This window comes from Musa acuminata, chromosome BXJ3-9, assembly GCF_036884655.1.
Source record: "Musa acuminata AAA Group cultivar baxijiao chromosome BXJ3-9, Cavendish_Baxijiao_AAA, whole genome shotgun sequence".
In the NCBI taxonomy this organism is placed as follows: Eukaryota; Viridiplantae; Streptophyta; class Magnoliopsida; order Zingiberales; family Musaceae; genus Musa; species Musa acuminata.
Genome location: NC_088357.1, coordinates 8464915 through 8490922, shown reverse-complemented (window position 1 = coordinate 8490922; position 26008 = coordinate 8464915). Strand labels below are relative to the sequence as shown.

The 26008-nt window shown below is 43.5% G+C and overlaps 4 protein-coding genes and 1 non-coding gene across 10 annotated transcripts; 3 read left to right on the top strand and 2 right to left on the bottom strand.

Annotated features, from left to right (window-relative positions):
- The first annotated feature begins 463 nt into the window (after positions 1-463).
- LOC135649547 (ATP synthase delta chain, chloroplastic-like) lies at positions 464-1426 on the top strand. Its single transcript, XM_065168024.1, has one exon. The coding sequence runs from the start codon at positions 529-531 to the stop codon at positions 1264-1266; it is 738 nt and encodes a 245-aa protein (XP_065024096.1). The 5' UTR covers positions 464-528; the 3' UTR covers positions 1267-1426.
- Positions 1427-1692: 266 nt separating this feature from the next.
- Positions 1693-8853, bottom strand: LOC135649546 (uncharacterized). Of its 6 annotated transcripts, none has more exons than XR_010501305.1 (6): positions 8606-8853; positions 8038-8174; positions 4618-7769; positions 4115-4495; positions 3423-3565; positions 1693-2284 (listed from the first exon to the last, which is right to left on the bottom strand). XR_010501305.1 is itself a non-coding variant. In XM_065168023.1 (4 exons), the coding sequence occupies exons 3-4, from the start codon at positions 3543-3545 to the stop codon at positions 1892-1894; spliced, it is 516 nt and encodes a 171-aa protein (XP_065024095.1). In that variant the 5' UTR covers positions 3546-3565; positions 4115-4495; positions 4618-5932; the 3' UTR covers positions 1693-1891. The 6 variants fall into 6 exon arrangements, 1 of the variants encoding a protein (XP_065024095.1); XR_010501304.1 differs by having other exon boundaries at positions 8610-8853; XR_010501308.1 differs by having other exon boundaries at positions 4618-7187; positions 8610-8853.
- A 531-nt stretch (positions 8854-9384) lies between these two features.
- LOC103998117 (agamous-like MADS-box protein AGL104) lies at positions 9385-19830 on the top strand. The gene is made up of 13 exons (XM_065169100.1): positions 9385-9569; positions 9642-9695; positions 9769-9787; positions 9879-9937; positions 10046-10073; positions 10157-10218; positions 10311-10410; positions 10493-10549; positions 10662-10792; positions 10878-11049; positions 11133-11270; positions 14010-14122; positions 19506-19830. The coding sequence occupies exons 1-13, from the start codon at positions 9385-9387 to the stop codon at positions 19828-19830; spliced, it is 1443 nt and encodes a 480-aa protein (XP_065025172.1).
- A 69-nt stretch (positions 19831-19899) lies between these two features.
- TRNAY-GUA (transfer RNA tyrosine (anticodon GUA)) lies at positions 19900-19991 on the top strand. The gene is given in 2 exon segments: positions 19900-19936; positions 19956-19991. It is a non-coding gene; the product is annotated as a tRNA-Tyr (tRNA).
- Positions 19992-22564: 2573 nt separating this feature from the next.
- LOC103997824 (FCS-Like Zinc finger 6) lies at positions 22565-23872 on the bottom strand. The gene is made up of 2 exons (XM_009419150.3): positions 23327-23872; positions 22565-22961 (listed from the first exon to the last, which is right to left on the bottom strand). The coding sequence occupies exons 1-2, from the start codon at positions 23692-23694 to the stop codon at positions 22805-22807; spliced, it is 525 nt and encodes a 174-aa protein (XP_009417425.2). The 5' UTR covers positions 23695-23872; the 3' UTR covers positions 22565-22804.
- Positions 23873-26008: the final 2136 nt, after the last annotated feature.

Sequence of the window (26008 nt, the reverse complement as noted above, 5' to 3'; positions counted from 1 at the left end):
GGGTAGAGACCCGTTTACTTCACCCGAATCCAATTAAACTCGTTTCTGAAAGCCTATTATAGGAGTTTTATACGGTGATGTATTCGAAAATTTTGATCCATCATGATATCAAAATAGTTGTCAATGTAATAAATACTCCTAATTTTCATGTCAAAAAAGAAAAATAATATGAACTCAAATCCATATGCATTCTTATTAGCCTTGGTTTTTGCACTCATAATGAAATATCCAGAAAAATACCCAGGCGATCAAAGCCGTCGATCGGCAGAGTTCTCATTGAGGCGGGAATTGCCCGCTTGCAGATAACCTCATCCGTGGGTTAGCCACGTGTCCACCTGTCATTTGCGCTGGGTCTCTGAGGCCGCTGTTCCTCTGATGCAACTAGGAGATAAGATCATACATACTTTACGGCCGTCCGATCGTTCTCGATCATAAATCTAGACCGTCGGGAAGTCTCGACCAGAAAATGAGTCTTCCCACGCCGCCGTCTCCCTCCCTCTTCACACTCCCAAGAGGAAGAAAGCCGTGATGGCCGCCCTCCGCTCGTCCACTGCCGGTGTCCGCGCATCCGCCGCGTCCTCCCCAGCCGCCTCGGTCCCCGTATCCTCCTCCCTCCTCCGCCTTCCCTCCGCCCGCCGCCTCCGCCTTCCCTCCCTCAAGCTCTCCGGGAGCCGCACCCACCGCGGGGCAGCCGGCGCCGCCATGATGGACACGGCCGCGTCGAGCTACGCAAACGCCCTCGCGGAAGTGGCGAAGTCGAACGGCACCCTGGAGGCGACGGTGGCCGACATGGAGAAGGTGGACCGCCTCTTCGCGGACCCGGCGGTGCAGTCCTTCTTCGCCAACCCCACGGTGGCGCCGGAGAAGAAGCGGGAGATCTTGGTGGAGATCTCCGGCTCCTCCGAGCTGCAGCCGCACACCGTCAACTTCCTCAACATCCTCGTGGACATGAGCCGGATCGACATCATCGCCGAGATCGTGAAGGAGTTCGACGCATGCTACAACCACATCACGGGGACGGAGCTCGCGGTGGTGACGTCGGTGGTGGACATGGGGGAGGATGACGTCGCCCAGATCGCGCAGACGGTGAAGAGGCTCACCGGTGCGAAGAAGGTGAGGATCAAGGCGGTGCTCGACCCCTCGCTCATCGCCGGGTTCACCATCCGGTACGGATCGTCGGGGTCCAAGTTCATCGACATGAGCGTCAAGAAGCAGCTCGACGAGATCGCCTCGCAGCTCGACTTCTCCTCCATCACCCTCGCCTGATCGTCGTGCGCATCTTCTTCCACCTTTCTTCTTCTTCTTCTCATTTTAATCGGGCTGCATTCCAGCTATGATTCTGATGAATGTAGCGTTCATAGAGTGGAGGACGAGTATGGGTTCTTCACCATTGTTATAACAACTCTGTCTTGATGCTGTTTTCATAGTCGAAGAGTTCACGTTCACAACCTGTTGACAAAACATATATTCCTGAAGACAGGAATGTCTTTGGAGGAGCATAGTATGATGAGCTCTTAGAAACAAATAGAAGTGTCACAGCAACAGTGTATGAGGAAACAGACTCATGGTGCTTCCTAAGAGAAGTCATCAAGACGCTGATAAGAGTTCGGCAGTCTCATTCAGCTGTTTCTCTTTTGCCGGGCAGCCATAATCATTTAGCTCATCAAAATGCTTGATCTAACATTGTCCACAGGAAGCACAAGAAGCACAAGTTTACTCAGAGAGGTTTTATACTTGGGAACAGATTAGCTCAATGCCACATCTCAGAGATAAAAGTTTATTCTTCTGATGCATAACCACTATCCTAAGCAAGTACTTGTGCCCCTAAATATGACAACTCAAAGTAATAAGATAAGGGGCTCCAGCAAGAAGAAAATCTATGAACAAAAAATCACTTCTTCCTCTTTTTGGGGGGTCGAAGTGTCTCTTCCTCATCGTCTTCTTCTTCATCATTCTCCTTATCCTCTTCCTCGTCTTCTATCTCATCCTCATTTTCACCATTTTCATCATCTTCCTCTTTGTCATCGTCATTGTCGTCCCCTTGATCTTCAGGCTCTTCCTCCTCGTCATCGTTTTGCCCATTCCTTTCACCTCCTGGAACTTCCTTGCTGTTGGCATCATCGGGGTTCCTGTGCCCCTCGCTATCTTTGTCCGAGGACCCCTCTTCACCTACACCAGAACCCCCATCTTCATCTCCATTTCCGTCTGGATCACCATCTTCTTCGTCAGCATCAACAGGCACCCTCTTCTCTGGTTGGATGTCAGGCATGTTATGGATTAGGTCCTGAAGAAGAAAGAATCGGCGTGAGAATAAGAAGTCATTCAACTGAGTGTTACAATCTATTAAGCAAATGGAATTACGAGTGCATGGTTCTATCCGAGCAGCATAATTGAAAACACTTCCAATATCAGCTAGTAAGAATGATCCAAGCTACCCTAAGTCTAACTAATTTCAGACTGAACACTGTCAACGTTGACACATCAAAAAATTCACTTAATATGGCCATCAAACATTTTTAAGCAATCTCAAATTCCCCAATACTATCATCAAAAGAAAAAAGCTTTACATCACATTTGAGGACCTACACTCTGCACTGCCTGTGGAACCTGATACTGGTTAAGGAATGTTTCAATCCCTAAATTATCCTGTTCTAATGGAAAGGTGATCAATACCCTAAATTCTGATAATTTGATTTAATTTTCACCCTACAGTTTGAATCTATTTTAAATGCAACTTCTGTATCAGAACAGTAAGGTAGAGAAAAATTATAAGTAATGACAAGCAACGTACAAAGGTAAATGTTGCCAGTAGGTAGAGCATGGATAGCAATACTATGATTTCTATGAGATGGATGATGATAGTAAGATAGGAAAAGAACTTGTCACCGCAGTATAGTTACTTATATGCTCAAAGCAAGCCATAGAAATCACCCATGCTAAGCTTTTGATGTATGGGAGAACGTTGTGCTTCCTACATGTCAAGTCTTTCTCGGTGGGGAAGAACTAGAAAGATACGAAGTTGTGTGGGTACAAAGCGATGCGGTTTGTGTTTGGTCTCTACCCAACAACTGCATGACAGTTGTGCGGGCCCCAGCGCACAAAAGGCATGCCAGGCCCTACATCAATGGCCGGCCATCTTTGAGTGTCTTCTTCTCTTTCCGAAGGCTACTCCACAGCCACGCCGGGGACAAATCGGCACGTGCCACAAGCACAAATCGGCTGAAGGCGTGGAATTTTGGAAGGAACGAGGAATATAGTAAAAGCCGACGATTGTGCCGGACGAAGTTGACGGCGCTGCAAACCGCTCACGGTTCCGCAACGGGGCAGCAAAGATGGGATTTTGTGTGTGTGGAAGATGAATTGACAGGATAAACGAGAGGTAATTGAGGGGGATGACTCTAATGGAGGAACGAAACCATTACCGGGACCTGAAGGTGAGCGACGGCGGGCATTCCCCGCAACAGGGCCTGGCTGGGGCACGTTAGCGGGAGGAGGGGGAGGAGCGGGGGCGGCGGCACTGTCGTCTGGGCTTCATGGACGGCCATGATTCGCCGCCTGGATCGGCCTGGGAGGGGCGAGGAGGTGGGAGATGAAACAGTGGCCGTCAGATCCAATAAAAGGGACAAATCCATCAACTACATCTTCACGGGCAAAATGGAACAAAGAACAAAGACAGAAGAGACGGAGAGAGAGGAAAATAGAGAATTGTGAATTTTAGCCCCTTTTTAGCAAAAAGAAAGCCACAGTTTTTCGATTTCTCAAAAACATAAAGAGAGGAAAAACTAACTAAATAAAAGAAATTCAAATCCAGTAGAAACGTCTAATAATTCGATACAGAATAAAAATGGAAAGTATAAAGACACATATTTACCACTAGTTTTTTTTGCCTCTTCTCACAAAAAAATAAAAGGAGAAAAGGTCGAACCAGAGAGAAAAAAAAGAAGCGATTTTTACCAGAATTATGAATTCAGAAAAAGTTAAATTTAGCCGGCGATAAAGCCAAAAACCAGTCGATCCTGAACCGAGAACCCTCAATCCGAACAAAAGACTGGATTTTTTGGTGGCATATGGGGAATCTAGCGATATAAGAACTGAAAACGAAGCACAGAAGTACCTGGAGAAGGAACTCCGAGCAAGTGAGCAAAGCGGACCCGGTGTTCCACGGTTCTAGAACCAGCTCGACGCTGCCCTACTCATCGTCAAGCAGTGAGAAGCCGAGAGGAGTGATTGGATAATCTTACGGCAGAAATAGGAGGGACAGAGAGAAAAAGGATTAGTATCTTTGGGATGCTTAATTAGGCCACTAATGAAAGCACCATGCGTGGCTGACAGCCACCACAGCATGGGAATTGGATTCTCCGAGTCGTCCTCTCCGGTTTTGAATGACCTGCTCCTTGTCGACCATGGCATATGGTGTGTTCCGGAAGCTGGCACTGGCAGCTCCCGTCGGTGTAGATTTAGAATGAAGATGTTACGATGAAGTCAACTTCATTTCCTAGAAGAAAATTTTAAATCCCAATTAAATTGTTACCTAAAATGTTAGCAATGCAACTTATTTTTTCTAGATAAGAATTAGAATATTACTGCAACAGGAACAATAATGTTTGAAATTTTCACCTTTTCATCAGTACAAACCATCGCATCCTGTTAAAGCCTCACACAGAGGTATAATGTTTGCCATGCTGATGCACCTGATGACACTGGTTTAGATAGGTGGTCTTCTCAGCCAGATCTGATCTGGATACACCAAGTGGAAAAAGAGATCAAGATATACGATTAAGACAAGCTATGCCATTAAGAACAAGCACTAGATTCCAGCCCTGGCATAATCCCATTCATCAATCAAATTATTGTCGATTTCAGATTTAGGGCACAACATAGGAGAGACAACAAACAGTCAATTCCTGATCCAAAAGAACATCTCAGGTTTAGCTCTGTTGCAAGAATTATTAGGAAGAATCATCAGCAATCCAGGAACACCATGCTTCTCCACAGGAACACAAACAAGGCTGTGTGGGGCTCTGTTGCTTGCAAACTCAGCTAACTGAGATGTGCTGTCTTCAAAAGGTTGTAGTTCTGCAATAGCAAGGCCACATTGATTCCACGAGAACAAGATGCTCCTCAATAGCCCATGCTTCAAGTTGTTTGCACTTTTGTCTAGAACAAGCCCCCATAGTGGAGGTTCTTGATGTCGACAATAGGCCACATATATGCTCTAAGCATTCCCGCAGAGAATACCTAGGCAAAGATTTACTTTTAGTAGAGAGCAACCATAAGTGGCTCAATGAATCCATAAAAGCATCAATTCCCTTGTCACTTCAGCTCCATGGAAACAGAATGGCCACACCTCCAAGAACACATCACGAGTAATCTCAAAAGTCCATGTGATCATGTTTCTCTCTGAAATCAGATCAAAGACTGTTCTAGCATTCATAGGTTTACCAGACCTCTCAAACATATTAACCAGAGAATTGATATGGTCTTCTTCTTTGAACTTCCTCTTCACAATAACACCATGCAGTCGCTTCCCAAGCCCCAATTCCTTCAGTTCTCATCAAGCCTTGAGGACGCTGCTAACAGTGAACTCCTTCAGTGAAAACCCCAGGTTCTGCATCTCCAGAAACATCGACAATGTTTCATGTCCTATGCAGACGGCGGACACGAGCATGATCACGGTAGTCTAGTAATAACATTGATACACCAAGAAAGACCACCGCACTCTGCACGAGAGCATATACATGTTATCAACTAACATATTGCTCCAATTCCCTTCAATGACACAAGAATGGATCCAACTCCTAAGCTCAAACCCCTGATAAATTACCAAACAGCATGCCTTTACTTTCATTAGAAGAATCAAGAGGTTCAAGCACAAGAAAGGTTTATAAACTTAACGTAGCACCTGATACATCTGGCCATTATAGAAATAGACTAGTCAAACAGAGCTGACATATACAGCTTTTTTGTCATCCAATTTAAGCTCTCCAATGTCACAATGATTTCTTCAATTTGTGCATGTGAAAAATCTCCAACTGTGAACTTTTCAGCGATTCCTTTTACTTCTATGAAGCTATGACCAGGCTCCTTCTTCACCCCAGTACATTTCAACATTTTCCTTGCTGCCGCAACATCCTCCCATCTTCCATCTGATGCATATAAATTTGATAAGAGCACATAAGGTGAACTGGTGCCAGGTTGAAGCTCCAAAAGTTTAATAGCAGCCCGTTCACCAACAACAACATTTTTATGAAGACGGCATGATGAAAGCAAGTTGCCCCATATCACGGAGTCATTTTGAAAAGCAGATGTTTTAACGTAGCATTCAGCCTCCTCTAATCTCCCAGATCGACCCAACATATCAATCAAACAAGATAAGTGCTCGATCATGGGACATATTCCATAAGTTTCTTGCATCGAATTAAATAATGCTAAACCTTCATCGACTAAGCCCGCATGGCTGCAAGCTGTTAAGAGACCAACAAATGTGACAGAATCAGCAACAAAACCTTCATATCTCATTCGCTTGAAAATTTCCAAAGCAGCTGTTGCATGGCCATGATTGCCATGCGCAGCAATCATTGTGTTATAGGAGATCAGATTCCTGTATGGCATGAGATTAAACACATGACTAGCATATTTGCTACAACCACACTTAGCATACATGTTAATGATAGCATTATAGACTGCAATGTCTAAGACCATCCTAGTTCTTATTAGATGAGCATGAATTTGACCACCATGGTGAAATGAAGCAAGTTCTGCAGAAACAGCCAAAGCACTAGCTGTGGTAAACTCATCAGGGCTCAAAGAGAAATTATTTTTTGTTGCTGTCATGTCTTTGTAGACCATCAAACCTTTAGTATGTTCCCCACAATTGGAACATGCAACTATGAAAGTGTTGCATGTTATGACATCCTTCTCTTTGATCAACATAAAAGCCTTCTCAACCTCTTCAAATAAACCACATGTTGAGTACATCATCAATATAACATTCCCAACAAAAACTGTAGTGTCAAGGCCAAGCTTGACTGTTTGGCAATGCAATCCAATTCCTACATGCAAATCCTCCACGCTAGAGCATATTCCTATTAAAGCCATGTAAGAAAACTCATCTGGATCTAAACCTTGCTTGTTCATGAGTCTGAATAGCTCCAAACCTTTACTGAGCTTTAAATTCTCAGCAAATCCTGTGATCATAGCATTATAAGAGACAGAATTTGGTTCTGAGATGCTGCTAAAGATGCATAAGGCATCATCAAAGCAATTACATTTAATGTACATTGACATCAAAGAGTTGGAGACATAAGAAATGTGATCATACCCATTTTTAAGTGAATGCCCATGAATCTGTCTACCTTGTGTCAGGGCAAAATGGGTCGCACATGCACTTATGACACTGCCATAGATGTATTCATTAGGCTGTAATGGCATTTTAGCAAACAGATCCAGTGCCATGGAAGGCTTTCCGGCCTGATCGTAGCCAGAAATCATAGCTGACCATGATACAATGTTTCTATTTGACATGTGATCAAATATCTGATGTGAAGATTCAAAATCTTTGCATTTGGCATACAGGTTGATCAGATGGTTTGAGAGTATGAGGTCAGAATCCATGCCTGTCTTGATGACTGAAGCATGGAGAGCAATGCCATGTCTGAAGGCTTTCTTTTGAGAGCATTGCTGCAGAAGCATACCTAGCCTCTGCAGCAACATGACAGCCAGGAAGCATAAAACCCCAACAATCCTTAACAGTCACAGAACCACTGAACCTGAAGGCAAGAATGAAAAAAGGTTGAAGATTATATGATGCATGCTTCCCAACTGAAATTGTATTCTGATACAACACAAAATAATATAAAATTAACATACGAAGAACCAGGCAACAACATGTTGCAGTCCAAATCTAACAATTCTGGTAAGTGAACTACAAGCTTTGTCATACTTGTTAACTGTCAAATATTATTACCATAAACATCTACAACAATAAATTTTGCTGAAAGTTCACAACTACAATAGCTTTCCAGAGAGGGAACTTACGAGCAAGCTGCAGCAGAGGTTATCATAATGCTGATGCAAGAACTCTGCACAATAACTTTCGCGCATGTATATTTCAGATTTTATGCTCAATTAAGAGCCACGAAAATCCATTTGCACCTTTGCTTGTCATAGTAGCTCTGTTTATAGGAAACAAGAACTACATGATTAAAATTAGCACCACAAAACATTGTAACATATTTACTCAAGCGTTGTTGAATTCAGCTAAATATTAGAGTAGGACTTGAAGGGCTTTCAGGAGCTCGCTTTGACATTGTGGAAACACATAATTGTCATCTCTTGATTAACATGGAGAAAAAATTAGAGAACTGCATTGCAAAAAAAAACATATACCAACTTCTAATTCTTTTTATCTTTTTTAGGAAAAAATATCAAATTTACCTCAGCCTAAAGTACAATAAGTTCACAAAGTAACAACTAGAATGATGTAGTCAACAAGAAATCGCATATGAACTAAATAACATGACAAATTGGTCATTATAAGTAAATTACTATAGTGTGGTTGTGGTATGACTTCACAGATGCTAACAACACAGGGATCAAAAGGAACCTACGTGTATGGAGATGAAATGTAGAAAGCCCAGAAGAATCCAAGAACAGCGTCGACTTGAGGGTCGGTGGTGACAGCAGACCAAGGTGTGTGACGGAAAGAACAGCTGCGCGAAACTCAGCCGCGCTAGTGGGGCCACAGGGAAGAAGGAAGGAAATGGCAGAGACGGCCAGTGGAGGATTCGGCTGAGCGGGCGGGCGAGGAATGCGGAGCAGGAGGAAGAGGAAGAGGAGGCGTTTAGGGTAAGAACGGGAACGAGTCGGGCGGGGGGCCCCTTTTTGAGAGCGGGCTTTGCCGTGGCCTACCAATTGCTACTGTGGGCCTTATTTGGACCGGCCTTGTTAACATGACAGCTATATCCGTACGCCTCAACATCTGTGCACAGCAAATTACGTCGCTTAGTTGGGTAACTCGTAAACGGTAGTTCTACCATTCAGAGTAACCCGCAACAGTTACCGGCTTTTTGATTGAACGTTGATTCGGGACCTGTTCGGACCATCATAGACTCGAACGACCTGGCGTTAACGACGGGTTCGCTCGAACGGGTAGACAACGCACTGCTCGGTTTGAAGCCAGCCGTTGTTGTCGAAGCGGAATTGCTTCCCGGCATACGAGCTTCTAAAATCTCTCTCCTTCGCCTTCTCTCCACATCCCACGCAAAGCCATCCCCTCTCTCTCTCTCTCTCTCTCTCTCAAGCTGTTTACATCTCTTGCTCCCTCCCACTGTTCTTTTTAGAGACTCCTTGCATCGTCCTGTATCTGCTTGCTTATCTTGGATCATGGGACGAGTTAAGCTGCAGATAAAGAGGATAGAGAACAACACCAATCGGCAAGTGACCTTCTCAAAGCGTCGCAATGGCCTCATCAAGAAGGCCTACGAGCTCTCCATCCTCTGCGACATCGACATCGCCCTCATCATGTTCTCTCCCTCAGGACGGCTCAGCCATTTCTCTGGAAGGAGAAGGTCGACAAATTTTCTCTCTTTATTGATTATATCTTACTGGGCTTAATCATTTGATTTATTGTGAGAATTCAGGATCGAGGATGTTCTTGCTAGATATGTGAATCTCCCAGAGAATGATAGGGGAGGGTAAGGTTTCAAGAGATATTATGATTTACATGAATTATAATGATCGTAATTCTTTGTTTGTTTTGATATGCAGGGTGATCCAGAATCGAGAGGTAAGTAAATCTCCCATATTTCGTGAACTATCAGCTTCTCTCAATCATAATAGTTAGCATATATGTAAATGATAACCTACCATGCTTGCAGTTCTTGATCAGGGCGCTGAAGAAGCTCAAGTGCGAGAACGACATGGCGGCCCTGGCCAAGTGTGTAACCCTTCCAAACCATTGAATTCTCGTGTCAGATCTTTAGTTTGCTTTCACTTGTTTCAGTTCTAATGTCTTTGATCCCTCTCAAATGATGCTTTCAATCAGCCCTACAGTGGTCAACTCCAACGTGGAGGTAAACGACCTTGTTCTCTCTCTCTCTCTCTCTCTCTCTCTAGTGTTCTCTCCATTCCACGTGATTTCATCTCATATTTATAGGAGCTTCAACAAGAGATCGGTCGGTATCAGCAACAGCTACAGCTTTCGGAACAACGCTTAAGGTTCTCTACAACCCCAAACTATGGCAGCGACAGAGGACCCTCTTTGTTATCGAAATCCTAAACATTTTCTTTTCTTTTGTCTGCTCGAATAGATTTTTCGAACCTGATCCTCTCAGCTTGACGTCCATGAGTGATCTCGAGTCATGCGAGAAGTTCGTCATGGAAGCCCTGCAGCGCGTTACGGCAAGAAAGGTCAGTCCAGAGGCAGCGTTAATTTGTTTGCGTGGTACAATAGAAACCCTTCAACTTTGATCACTTCTAGTTTCGATTGCAGGAATATTTGCTGAGTCACCATCTGTCTTCTTACGATCCCTCTGCATCAAGCATCCAGGTAATCGAAAGCTATCTAAACATTATTACTGGCAACCGTAGATATGCCTTCTCACGCTTCTCTTCTTCTTCTTCTTCTTCTTCTTCTTCTTCTTCTTCTTCTTCTTCTTCAGATGTACCTGCAACCGCACCAGGAGCAGCTGCCCGACCCATACGGGAGCGAGATGGTGCAGTGGGTCCCAGAGGGGGCGACCAACTCCGGCCACCAGATCTTCGTCGGCTCTGATCCCTTGATGGACCTCAGGTACAGATGCCGCAACCCGTCGATCATGATCGATGATCAGCTCTCGCGAAAATCGACGGCGTAGATTGATGCGTTGATGTGGCAGGGAACACGGGATCTACGAGTCGATGGCCCCGCAGGGGATGGGCCTGTCGGTGGACCCCTGCACCGCCGGATGCCTCGTCAGCGGCCAGCACGAGGTGTCGTGGCACCAGGCGTACACCTCCACGGAGCTCCTCTCCGCCCTCATCCCGTCGCCGCCCTACCCTCTGATTCAGGTAGGAAATTTGCCGGTCGGCTCGCTCGTACTCGTCCCGCCCGCGCGGAACTCAGGCCGTGTGTTTGACGGTGTGGCATGCAGCACCCCATGGCGCCGACGGAGCTGCCCACGCTGGTGCCGCAGGAGCAGGTGGAGGCGACGGCGGCCTGCTCGCACCTACCCGTGGACGACGGCGGCGCCTCCAACAACACGTACGACGGCAATGCTGCTCCGGTGCACGTAAGTCCGTACCGAATCCCATACGTCGAGGTGACTCGAGATCGACACATTATAACACACGTAGCACTATTGGGCAGGTGAGCAAGGAATTTATTTAGGAACCCCGTTGTAGCAAAACAATCTCTATGCTTGAAGTACAGAGGCCAGGAGAGGTGTTCATGGAGGATGCAGAAGATGGATCCCATAATTTGATGATCTTGGCTACTTCATGTAATGGCCAGACATGGCTAATGAAGTTGTTCATCTTTCTGTATCAATTAAATGTATTGTTCGCCGCAGTTTGTATTCTTCCGCATCGGTTAGATGAACAGTATTTAGCATACAAATAATGTGACTTCAGAACTTAAAAGAGACTGTTTCAAAGAATTAGGTCACTTCAAAGATCACTTTATATTATGGCATAATACGTATTAATAACTCTAGTAAATGATTGTATTACTCACAGTGTCATGAGCTCATAGGAACAGTTTTGGAGTCCACTGATACCTCCACACCAATCAGCAATGGGATAATGGCCTGCATCAAGAAGACTCTTTCCTCATAATTTCCGTTGTATTATCATTCATCTTTTTTTGCCCTTCCCTCATGCATGCATGTAGTAGTGGATCTTTTCAAAAACACGTTAGATCGTTGTTGTGTCCTTAGTATCTGATATGCACTACTTCCTTCTACAAGTGAGTTTGCTGATTGATTACTCGGTGTACTCCCTGCGACGGAGTATTAACGCATGCCGAAAGCATCAAAAAGGCATTCCATTCGTTTAACTTCTTGCAAGGAAAAGATACCCAAGTACAATGTTTGGATATACGAAACCATATATCCAGGCTGTTCCTATCATAGGTGATGCATCATTTATCTATGGAATGAATGCTTTGAGATCATTAGGAGAAAACTATTCCAGCATGATGACGGCAAGCGAAGAAGAAGCGACCCTTCATAAGATGTAGGGTTAATTAGCTCTTAAATTAATGGCCAAGTATACACTGATTTAGATATTGATGAGAATAGTAATTATGATAAGACTCGACTGACGTCAGATGACGCCTCACATCTCGATCGACGCGACATCACCTGGTTAATGCAGATCGGAACGTCGACCGAGGCACATTAACACCATGCTCAAGCTCAATTCTTCACGCCACGCTAACATAAGTGTCAGACGCTACCAGTCTGCCCCTTGCAAGCGGGCAGCTCATGAAGTAGTAAGCTTCCATATAAATACCCTCTCGTTCATCAGGAGAGAAAATGAGGGAGAGAGAGACGCACAAAAAAGACTTCTTCATCTGAAATCCCCTTCACATCAACTGACTTGATCGTCGGAGGGGTTGGGTCGAGCTTCCCGACCCGACCTTTGTGCAGGTGCGAAGTCGAAGGTCCCCGCGGGACGCGCAGGCGATGAGTTCTTGCCCGGAGAAAGCGGCCACCCCGTCTCGATCGGACCATCTCGGCGGGCTCGAGGAAGGCCCCAGAGAGATCCCCATCGTCCAGACCCGAACCGAACCGCGTCGGCCCCGAAGCCACAGCTCAAGGCTGTTTCCCACATCAGCTATCTACGCATCATACATCTCATATCTACATTAGCTGCTTTCATCATCGAGTTATCTAGTTGATCACCAAGATGGCACGATTGGCATATCAAACATAACATGATTCGTATATAGTTCTGCTTATATATAAATATGGCCATTGTCGAGCCATGATGACGATATGCATGTCTGTCGTGTCTTCTCCTCTTTGTTTCTGATTCAGTCTAGTAGTTGATCCGGCAGCATGCATGCACATGATGTTAGCAATACGATCATCCCCTTATCTTGATCAAGTCAAAGAGAATTCTCTTTGACTTCAAACAATTTTTTCCAAATGGTTCTTTTATAGGTTTAACTTTGGTTTATATTAATTTCAATGAGAGACTTGTCGTCATGAGAATTCATCCGTTGATCTCAAACCATTCACCTGCACTGCAATGCACAAACGCAAGAGTTGACTTTGTCTTCGTTACTTGGTATCTTTGTGGACCCTTGAGCTCTTCTGATTAGAATGTTCACTGCTACTTAATGGATGTTGACATGAAGTGGGTGTTGATTAGTAGTTAGTCAAAGCTTCTCTTTCACCTTAAAGAAATAGACAAGGGTTGGGTTTCGACATGCTCTCTTTTGGGAAGTATCCACCAATCATGCATCAATGTCAACGCCAGCCTGCATTGTTTTCTCGAGCAGAATGAATCATTGCCATTTAATTACTCTCTTGTTAGCTTATCTTGTCTACATATCCACTCAAATCGAATGCAGTGGAACTGGCAGACAATTCTCATTGGAACAGCTTTCCTGGCATTCCTCCTCCCTGATAAGTACATAGTGAGATCCCAATCAGGGGAAGAATATATTTCGCAGGTCCGAATGCTGAGAAAGGTTTCAGAATCGGAATTATCTGCTGCATGATCGCGCTTACGGTAACAACATACAAACACTAACTCCTCCTGTGGTTGCAGCATCCAGTTTCCTTGCAAGAAACTGAAGTAACAATTCACCAGGAAGCTGCGGCCATAGGAAGAACTTTGCTGCTTTGAAGGACTACCGGTCGGATGGAAACAAGGAAATGGTGGCACTTGGATCCATGAATGTTGTTTGCTCAATGACCTCATGCTATGTTGCAATAGGTAAGAAAGGCAATCCTCTTCTAAGTAGATGTTGAGCTTTGAGCTCTATAATTTTCTTACTTCTCTGTGTCTTATTTCTTCAGGTTCATTCTCAAGATCAGCTGTCGATTACATGGCTGGCTGCCAAACATGGTCATGTCGGCAATGGTGTTCCTGACCTTGCTACTCATCACACCCGTCTTCAAATACACTCCAAGTGCAATCCTTGCCTCCATCATCATCTCTGCTGTCATTGGCCTTGTTGACTACCAAGCAGCGCTTCTGATCTGGAAGATTGATAAGCTAGATTTTGTTGCCTGAATGGAGCCCTCCTTGGTGTAATGTTTGTATCTGTTGAAATTGGCCTCTTGATTGCTTTAAGACAAAAAGCTGATGCTTATGCGTTCAACTTCTCTTTGGATCCTAATGATCTTTCTCAATGATTCTTAGGTCTGCGTATCCTTTGCTAAGATCCTCCACCAAGCTACGAGACCCAGGAGAGCAATGGTAGGAAATCTTCCAGGTACTACATTGTACAGGAACATTGAGCAAAACCCAGATGCTGATGGGGATATAAACAGGAATAACCTTTGTATAGGAACAAATACTAGAAGACCAAAATACGCAGCGGAATAAAATGGAAACACAATAAACACCAAGATATACGTGGAAAACCCCTTCAATGTGAAGGGTAAAAACCACGGGGCAAACTAGAGATAATCCACTATGAGAATAATGAATATACAAATCTCAATCTCTTGCCCAAAACCCAAGCAACAACCACAAGAGAATAACTGGGATACAAGGATCACGTTACTGCCCACAATATCTAAAACCTCCCAAGTAATCACAGCAAGAGCCTACTGTAGATTTGATCTAACCTGAGATGAGAACACTGCTAGATGATTGTGAACAGTCTCTCTGCGTTGTCCTTGTCTTCTTCCCTTTCTTTCTCTTCTCTTTTGCCTTGTTCTCCTTCTTCTCTTTGGAATCTCGTCGCTACAAAGATCTGCCTCGTTGCTGCCTTTTTATAGCTTTAATCTGCCTCTAAAATGCAGCCACCACACCCCCCTAATCTTAATTAGGGTTAGGTTAAGAGGGGGTGTGAGCTGTGGGCTGATAAAGCCCACATGGGCTGAATATGGGCCATCAGCCCAACAACCTCCCCCTTCAGCCCATAAGGGAGGCTGTCCCATGACTCCTCAATGTGAAGCCATACCGACCAACTGTCGGCATATCTCCTGTCTTTCTTTTGTTAAGGTCTTCGTCAACATGTCTGCTCCGTTGTCATCTGTATGAATTTTCTGAAGCTGCAACTGCTTCTCTTCAAATACATTTCGAATCCAGTGGTATCTGACATCTATATGCTTTGACTTGGAATGAAACATTGAGTTCTTACACAAATGGATGGCACTCTGGCTGTCACAATGCATCACATAATTTTCCTGTTTCAGCCCCAATTCTTGTAAGAATTCTTTCATCCATAACATTTCTTTGCATACCTCTGTAGCAGCAATATATTCTGCTTCTGTGGTGGAGAGAGCAATACACCTTTGTAACATGGATTGCCATGACACAGCTCCCCCTGCAAAAGTAAGTACATAACCTGAAGTAGACTTCCTCGTATCTATATCTCTTGCCATATCTGCATCTGTGTAACCTGTTAACGCAGGTGGTCCACCTCCAAAGCTTAAACAAACCTTAGAGCTCCATCTGAGATATCTAAAAATCCACTTCACTGCTGCCCAGTGCTCTTTGCCTGGATTTGCAAGAAATCTGCTAGTAACACTCACTACATATGCGATGTCCGGCCTCGTACATACCATTGCATACATTAAACTTCCAACTGCTGAAGCATAAGGAACCTTTTGCATTTTCTCCTTCTCCTCATCACTTGACGGACTCTGTTCTGAGCACAACTTGAAGTGACCTGTAAGAGGAGAACCAACTGGCTTAGCATTGCTCATACTAAATCTTTCCAATACCTTCTCGATGTATTTCTCCTGTGACAACCAAATCTTCTTGTTTTTCCTGTCACGAGAAATCTGCATGCCTAGTATTTGCTTTGCTGGCCCCATGTCCTTCATTGCAAAAGACTCACTCAGTTCCTTCTTCAACCTGTCAATTTTAGACATATCTTTTCCAAGAATAAGTATGTCATCAACATAAAGTAAGAGAATAATAAAATTCTCACCAAACCATTTGATGTACACACAATGATCTGAAGCCGTTCTTTTGTATCCATTTTCTGTCATAAATGAATCAAACTTTCTGTACCACTGTCTTGGAGCTTGCTTTAGCCCATACAAGCTCTTCTTCAACTTGCAGACAAAATTATCTTTATCTTTGACTTTGAAGCCTTCTGGTTGCTCCATATAAATTTCCTCCTCCAAATCACCATGAAGGAAAGCTGTCTTCACATCTAACTGCTCAACCTCCAAGTCCTGGCTAGCAGCAATACCAAAAGTCAATACCTTTCTTTTGACCAAAGCCTTTCACAACCAATCTAGCTTTGTACTTTGGTTGAGAACAATATTCTTGAGTCTTCAACCTAAAAACCCACTTGTTCTTCAAGGCCTTCATTCCATTTGGTAGCAGCACCAAATCATAAGTGTGGTTCTTCTGAAGAGCATCCATCTCTTCCTGCATAGCAACTAACCACTTCTCTTTCTGCTCACTCTCAACTGCTTCCTGGTAACTCTCTGGTTCACCTGTATCAGTAAGTATCACATACTCATCTATAGAGTATCTTCTGGAAGGTTGACGTTGTCTAGAAGATCTTCTCAATTGAGGTTCTGCGGGAACTTGCTCTCCTACTTCTTCTTGCTCAACATGTCCTACAGGTAAATCAATATCAGGCTCTACACTATTTTCCTGCACATCTCCCCCATCACCCTGATATACTGGAGGAATAACTGGGTCACAATCTGCTAATCCTTCTACAGAAGTCTTGGCTGGTGCCTTCTTCTTCAAATCCTCAAAGGTTTGATCCTCAAAGAAGACCACATCTCTACTCCTGAACACCTTCTGCTTTTCTGGATCCCAAAGCCTGTAACCAAACTGATCATGTCAGTAACCAAGAAAAATACATTCTTTAGACTTACCATCTAGCTTGAACCTCTCATTATCTGGAACATGTGCAAATGCACGACAACCAAACACTCTCAAATGCCTGTAGGAAACATCTTTCCCTGACCATACATGCTCTGCAACATCACCATCTAGGGCTGTACATGGTGATAAGTTGATCACATCAACTGCAGTCTTCAAAGCCTCATCCCAAAACCTTTTGGGTAGCTTGGCCTGTGAAAGCATACATCTGATCTTTTCCATGATGGTGCGGTTCATCCTCTCTGCAATTGCATTATGCTGAGGTGTACCAGGAACTGTCATCTCATGTTGGATCCCATGCGATCTGCAATAGTCATTAAACAATCCCATATACTCACCACCATTATCTGATCTTATGCATTTCAATTTCCTTTTTGTCTCCCTTTCAACCCTGGCATGAAACTCTTTGAAGACATTAATAACCTGATATTTGGTCTTCAAAGCATAAGCCCAAACTTTCCTGGAAAAATCATCTATAAAAGTGACAAAATAAAGTGCACCACTTATACCAAGAACATCAACAGATCCACCATGAGTTTTTGTCCTCAAAGGACCACATACATCTGTATAAACACGATCTAAGGCATGCATTTTTCTAGACAAAACAGCACTAGCAAATGAAACTCTATGTTGTTTACCAGCCAAACAATCAATACAATGGTTCAGATGTATACCTCTGAGATCTGGTAATACCTCTCTCTTGGAAAGAGCTTGCAGCCCCTTCTCGCTCATGTGTCCCAATCGCCTATGCCACAACTCCATACTGAAGTCTTTCTCTGTAGCATTTAACTGCTCACCATAAGCTTTAGCATGCAACCTGTACAAAGTATGACATTTCTTTCCATTAGCTATAACAAGAGAACCCTTACTGAGCTTCCATTGCCCTCTGTGAAATCTGCTTTCATACTCTTCATCATCTAGTCTTTCAACTGAAATTAAATTTAGTCTCAAGTTAACCACATGCCTCACATCCTTAAGTACCAACTTACAGCCAAGGTTGGTCTTTAAATGGATATCACCCATGCCAATGATGTCTGTTGTGCCATAGTTGCCCATCTTGACAACACCAAAGTTTCCAGACCTGTATGTAGCAAAAAACTCCCTCCGTGGTGTAGCATGATAAGAAGCACCTGTGTCAATCACCCACTCAAGATTCTGACACACACAAGAAAAAATATCATCAGAAGGAGACAAAATCAATTAATCACCACCCTGCACTGTAGCTGTAGTATTATCCTTTGACTCTGTAGACTCCACTTCTTTTCCCTTTTTCTTGTTCTTCTTAGGTTGCTTACATTGGTTCTTGTAATGTCCTTTCTCACCACAGTTATAGCAAACAATATCTTTTCTTGATCTTGACTTGCTCCTACCCATACGTGAACTGCTTCTAGACTTTGACCTTCCTCTGTTCTCTGAGATAAGTGCCTGTGAATCATTCTGAGATTTTGCCGAACTCTTTCTTCTCAACTCCTCATTCAACAAACTGCTTGTTACTTGACTCATAGTGACAATACCATCTGGCGCAGAATTACTAAGGGAAACCACCAGTGTCTCCCAACTTTCTGGTAATGAACTGAGAAGTAACAATGCCTGCAACTCATCATCAAGAGACATTCTCATAGAGGATAACTGGTTAGTAATACTCTGCATTTCATTCAAATGCTCAGCAATAGAAGCACCCTCTCTATATTTTAGGTTCACAAGTTTTCTGATCAAAAAAGCTTTGTTGCCAGCTGTTTTTCTTTCATAGAGACTTTCCAATTTTTTCCAAAGAGAATATGCAGAAATTTTAGTAGAAACATGGTGAAATACACTATCATCAAGCCACTGTCTAATAAATCCAATTGTTTTTCGATCTAACCTCTTCCACTCATCATCTATCATAGTTGTAGGTTTTGCACTATCCCCTTGCAAAGGTCCATACAAATCTTTGCAATACAAGAGATCTTCCATTCTTGGTTTCCATATCATCCAATTATTTCCATTCAAACTAATCATGCGAGAAATATTACTGGCCTCCATGTTCAAATGCAAAAATTAAATCACCAAAACCCCGCTCTGATACCAGTTGATGGGGATATAAACAGGAATAACCTTTGTATAGGAACAAATACTAGAAGACCAAAATACGCAGCGGAATAAAATGGAAACACAATCAAACAAAACACCAAGATATACGTGGAAAACCCCTTCAATGTGAAGGGTAAAAACCACGGGGCAAACTAGAGATAATCCACTATGAGAATAATGAATATACAAATCTCAATCTCTTGCCCAAAACCCAAGCAACAACCACAAGAGAATAACCAAAAGAGAATTCAAGCTGATGGCTTGCTAACAGTATGACATTGCATCGGCAGAATACTGAGATGGTTCGCTGATGAAGACGAGAAAGAGGAAGCTAAGGGACAAGCCCGAATCGATCTGTTGATCGTCGATAGGACCGCGATTGAATCCTCAGTTCATAGTGATTGTTTCATCTGGTGCAGAAGAACCAGTAACATCTTTCACTCTTTCAGCTATCATCAACATCGACACCGGTGGCATCCATGCCCCGGAAGACATGCACAAAGGTCTGCAGAAGAGAAGAATTTTCTACGCTTCAGCAACAACACAACCATTTATAAGAATCAGATGCGAGATCAAACAAATCTGGAGATTCACAGGTTGACAGTCACGCCGCTTATTCTTGCTAACCCCGGTCCGGTGGCGATCGAAAAGCTGGAGGCGTCTCAGTTCACTGAGCTGACAGGCCATGACAGGATCTTCTTCACCGTTGCTGATGCAGTGACGAGCCGCTCCCACGAGGTGTAGTAGGATGACTGAAGGTGCAGAAGGCTGAAACATTAATATAATGAATATTTACCATAAATATTATATATACCGACCTTAGCTCAGTTGGTAGAGCGGAGGACTGTAGTGGGCATTCGTACAGTTAAATCCTTAGGTCGCTGGTTCGAATCCGGCAGGTCGGATTTTTTTTCCCTAATTTCATTTTACTTAAGATTAATAAAGAATTATTATTTTACATGAATGATAAATAAATATAAGTTTTCCTTTTCTTTTTGTGACTTTTTGGAATTAATATAATTTTAAGCTATTTTAGGTTTTCACATGTAGCACTCAGCTGATCCAAATATAAACCTCATACACTAAAAATTATATGTTAGTCAAATTTTGTCTCCTAAGTCAACCACCCTTCAAAAGGTGTCTTCTTTTTCAGATCACTTGTACTTTGCTTACCTGCAAACCCCATGCCACCATGTGCTAATCCTCTTATTTAATGTGCCTAATTGCACCCTAATAGATGTGAATCAAGCTGGCAAATGTATGCACCTTTTGCATCAAGTACACTTTCTATCACATTGAGTCTCTAAAATGATTGCATTAATTTTGCATGGATATTCATCAGCTTAGTAGAATATGAAGTAATTTAATGCAAGTGTGTTTGTATAATGGAAGGTTACAGGGAGATTACACCATCAAGAGACCCATAAACAGCTTATGATATTTATTATCTTTCTAGCTGAGCTTGAAATCCACTGTTGTTGCAATCTTGAGACATAAATCAGTCTTTTATCACCCCAGTGGGATCTCCATATGTCAACTACTAAGATTGTTTTAGTAATCATGTGGGAATCACCATCACCACCGGGCACCATCTGCATCAACCATTAACAAACAACATGTTGCTCTGGGACAGTGCATCATGTCTGCTCTTCCCTGAGGACCTCTGGCTTTGCGCAGCTCACAACTCCCGGAGCTTGCCACCAGGAGTTTAGCAGTACAAGGTAAGAAAAGGAAGCTGTGGCTTTGAGTTGCATCGACCATGTAGATTGATCAGTTGAGACTTCTCAGCTTACCAATCTCCACAAACTGACTTGCACTGTCGACCATGGAAGCCTGCCACCACATGAGCTTTAGTGGCATGGCAGTGTCATGCATCAATCCTGCAGCCTCTTTTCTCCGGTTTGTTTTGGTTGGTCATCAGTCTATTTCCTTTCACTATCTCCTCTATCCGGACCACAGTAAGAACACACAGCTGATGCTATTTGGGCACCCACCATGATTAGCTGATGGACCACACAAGTACAGTTTGACTCTCTGAGATTACCTTAATGTGACATCTACATTGCTCCTGCTACTCGGCAAGGGTTTGTTGCTGCCCTTTAAAAGCTTCATTAGAGCAAGATTTATATTGCAGACCTTGAAATGCTCAGTACAATCTATGAGCAAGGAACTCATCATGGTCTTCATCTCTTTACTAGTGGTAGTAAGAACTTATCTTCCTTGACTTTGAAGTGAGAGTTGCAGCAAAACTATACATTATCACCCCAAGAAAGAAGTCTTAGTCATGTAAGCCAACCACAAAGCTATAGTTTTTACCTAGTGGACAAGCTTAACTAAGAAGTCTAATGAAGATTAAGTTAGTAAGAGGAACGGCATGGCTTCCTGATCCAGGACAACTTTCTCTGTGAAAGCTATTGGATATCTTACACTCAATATTTCTCGGATTCCACAATATCTTAAGTCATGTAGCTTAAACCTGTCCCACTTATTTAAGTGCAGAGTATGTTTTCAGTGTAGGTCAGTAGACAAGAAGAGAAGGCTCCTTTGCATTCCTGGAAGCACCCCATTGTTCTGTGAACTCCACTGAGTTTCTTGTTTGAGCCGGTTGTCATCTTAATTATATTTTCGTAGCTCGAATCTGCATCTTTGCTTAGCTAGATGTTACTTCACTTTGGAACAACAGCACCATAACAAGGAACTCGTTCGCTCGGTGCTCTCACCATGAACATAATTATCAATAGGTAACAAAGATGAGATAGATATGAAATGAGTTGGTGGCTTTTGGCGATTGCAGCTTATCGTCGCACTATCCGACACAACTGGAGCTTCAAAAAGATCATTGCAGTGAGTGCCGAGTGTAAATCTCTTTGGAAAAGCGAGCTTAGGGTTGAAGTAAGCAGCACATCTTTTTTGCCCGTCGGTGCTCAGCGACGTCACGGCTGACAAGGACGAGGACGATATTGATGTAAACAAAGTTTTGTCTGTGTTCTCTACTTCACTCAGCAAATATGAGAGAGAGAGAGAGAGAGAGAGAGGTGGCCACGTGAACGATGCTGAGCCAGTCGAGTCAGTGGGCGGCGCTAAAGTTGGGGACCGTGGGCCCCAAAGGACACCAGGATGGGACCCACTCCACGCAAGCTGACAGAGGATGTAAGAACCCCTCTCTCTCTCTCTCTTTCTACATTTCTTCGTCAAAATGGTTTTCTGCAGCAAAATTTTCGCGGATAAGAGCTACGGCATGTCATAGTGATCTCATGATGGCAGTCGAGTTTCATGGTGATGATTCATTTACTCAGCTGCATGAGTTCTCTGTGCCTGCGTTGAGCTCCGGAAAGTGCCTGCAGCTGACCATGATCTCTATACAATCCAATGAAGTTTGATGCATGGCACTGCAGATCCTGCAAGTAGAACACATGGTTTGCTCCCAGTTTCACTGAATCTGAACACCAAGAGAGAGAGAGAGAGAGAGAGAGAGAGAGAACCAGAAGATATAAAGACCTTCATTGCTTCTCATAAGAACCAGAGAGACGATGTTGGGAATCAAATTAGCAACATGCTTTTACATTACATTTCCTTGCAGTAGCAGTAGCAGAAGCAGTAGCAGCAGCAGCTGCTGCTGCTGCATTGAGGCAGGAAACCATTAAAGCCCAACTACATCTATCTTGAGCTTTGCCTTGTGGCATTTACATGATGGAGAGGCTTTGAGGAACGGCAGAGCTCATGCAGCAGCGACCGTCTCGCCCTTACCAGCTTGTTCGGAGCCATTGGTTGCAGTAGCAGCGTCCTTGATGGAAGTCAGAGAGCACTTCTCCTTGCGTTCATCCTGTTTCATCTGCTGCTGTCTGCACTCGTGGCTGCAGAATGCAATATCTCCCCTGCGAAAAATCCAGCATATAACTTGTAAGAATACATCGAACGATGCAAAACATGCTGTTTATATCATAACGGGATCGGCGTGTACAGAAAACTCTGTATCTCTCTCATGGAAGAAGAGAAAGGCTTTGATTGGATCAGAGGATATGCATGCACTTGGACATCATGATCAGCCGCATCAGAATCAATAAAGAGAAAGAAAAAGATCGAATCTCTAAGATGATAAGCACGATCCACAGCAATAGAACTGCTCACCGAGAAACATCAACGAACAGTAACAAAAAAATTCGAATTTTTGAGGAGAAAATCTAAGAATCAACGAAAGATGAGACTTTGCATGTGGAAATCGATGAAGCCGGAGTGGTACCTGTACATGAACGTGTCCCGGCCGGGCCCAAGGCGGCGCTTGCAGAGGCCGCAGGCCCTGAGGAAGGGCGCCGTCTCCACCACCGCAAAGTCTCCGGAGTTCCTCCGGCTCCGGCCGCCACCCGGCGACGGATCCAGGACCCACTGGTACCTCGCCTCCAGCCAATCCGCAGGGCCTGCGTCCCTCCTCTGCACGGGCAACTCCGCCGCCCTCTGCGGCTCCCTCTGGTGGTGGAGAACGTCGCTGGCCTTCCTATGGTCGGACGAGGGCTGCGAGGCCTTATCGTTTGGGAGGACGACGTTGGGGGCGAACTCGGCCATGCTGGTGGTCCGCCTCATCGGAGGCCGCGGCCGCTTCCTCAGCACCATCTCGGTTGCTCCTCCACCTCGGTTCCTCTCTGTGTCTCTCTCCCCCCGGCGAAGCAGAAGAGGAGGAGGAGGAGGAGATGTATGTAGCGGGAATAGGGTGCCGTCAGCGAAGAGAGGGAGAAGAGGAGACCGAGGAGAGAGCAGAGAGAGACGATAGGGTGTTTGGGAAGGAAGAGGAGAGGAGAAGATAAAAGAGTCGTAGACAGATTTGGACCGTCGGTTCCAATCATGCAACCACTTCACCCCTCCATTATTATACAATTTCTTTTCTTTTTTTGTTTATGTTCATTAAGACAGCTGAATTAGCTCTATTTATTTTTGTGCTTTGGATATAGATTTTTAAGTCCTTTTTACTCATATAAATAATATTTATATTTTAAAAATATAATATATAATTTTTTTAAATAATGATATATTAATTCATAATAAACTATTAATATAATGATACATATAATTTATGATTAAAGATCTATTTTAGCCCTTATAGTTTTAGTCATAAACCTTTCAAGTATGTCTAAAATAACCTTTACATTTTAAAAAATGTAACATATAAGTCTCTCACATTAAATATGAGTTAACAGACGTTGAAGTATGCTTATAATAAATTGAGACATTCATTAATAGTAAGAGAAGGCATCATCGTGAAAGCGACCACTAGTAATTGCACCGAGTCATTGTTTCCTAGTAGGGCATCATAAGCACACAGCCTCTCTCGTATTGACGACGAGTTCATGAGCTTCCGGTCCTATCTTAGGTGGATGAACGTTGACCAGTTCAACGCTAGGCACGTAGTGGTCTTTTGGTCCCTCTTCCTCCTCCTAAGCGTCTTCGTCCCTACTACCTCTCATTTCATCCTCGTCTGCTCCCTCACTTGTCACACCTATGATGTGATAGTATAACTCTTCCTTACCTCCACCTCCAGCCTCTCTTATCTCTACCTCTCCGCCTTTATTCGCCGCTACGACCTCCGTCGCTTCCTCTTCATCAACAAGCTAGTAGAGAAGAGCGAGCAGGTGTGGGAGGGCTACATGGACAAGCTTAATTGCTCTTTCTGCTTGTTCTCCATTTTCGTGAGAGATGTGGCTTATAAGGTATGGTGGTACTCATTGGGATCAGAGCGAGTAGCGTCGTGGTGGACGACTTGGTGGCATGCATCGTAGAGTTAGTGAGTGACATTCAATAGATCCAACTCCAATGAACTAAGGGAGAGCTGGACCACCACATCAAAAGCGTGGTAGGTGGGGGTGCATGAGAGAACGAATTGGAAGGTGGTGGGGACGAATATGCTTATGAGGAGGAAAAGAGACCAGGAGACCATTACGTTTCTAATGTCGGACTGGTCGATGCACATTCACCTAAGGTATGATCGGAAGCTCCTGAGCTCGTTGTCAGCACATGAGACATGCGAATGATGCCCTGCTAAGCAATAGTGGCTCGGTGTTGCTGTCGTTGGTCGTTTTCACGATGATGCCTCCTCCCACCATTAATAGAGTTTTCAATTAAAAATAAATAAATTACATGTATCATTATATTAATATTTTATTATAGGTCAACATGCTATATAAGCAGACTCTAATGTCTGTTAACTCAGACTGACGGAATGAGCTTATATGCTATGTTTTTAAAAATGTATGGATTATTTTAGATACGAGTAAACTATAGAGATTTAAGAAACCTATATCCAAACCCAATAGGGCTAAATTAGACCTTAACCCTAAATTATACGTGTCATCATATTAATGATTTATTATGAATCGATATACTACGTAATCATACTCTAATATCTATTAACTATGATAATAACTTATATACTATACTTTTTAAAATGTATAAGTTATTTTATAAACAGTAAACCAATGAGAACTCTTTTTTAAAATGAAATCTTAACGCATAAACTAATACATGTACGTCAGTCTCTGTATTAAAATTTTCTCAAAATTATTTTAATTTATCGGTGTTATTTTAGTCCAATAATTGGTCACCTGTTTAAATCGACGAGAAATCGAGTAATCGCCACCAAGCCGTCCGATGAGCATCCGGCGGTCAGCCTTTCTACGTAACGTCAAGTCCGAGGGTCCCTTGCCGTCCCACGAATCATTGCTGCGGGACCCTGGCTGAGTCGGATGAGAGCGACGGGACAAGGCCCATCACTTCTTGGTTGTGACTCACCCCTTCGGGCCCCGACAGGGTTCATGATTTGTCTATTTCATTTGTTTAAATTATTATTCGATATATGTATACCTGTAAAACTCAAGACCTATATTTAGCATAGTGACATTGACGTTCCAATTGATATTAATATCATTCGAAAACA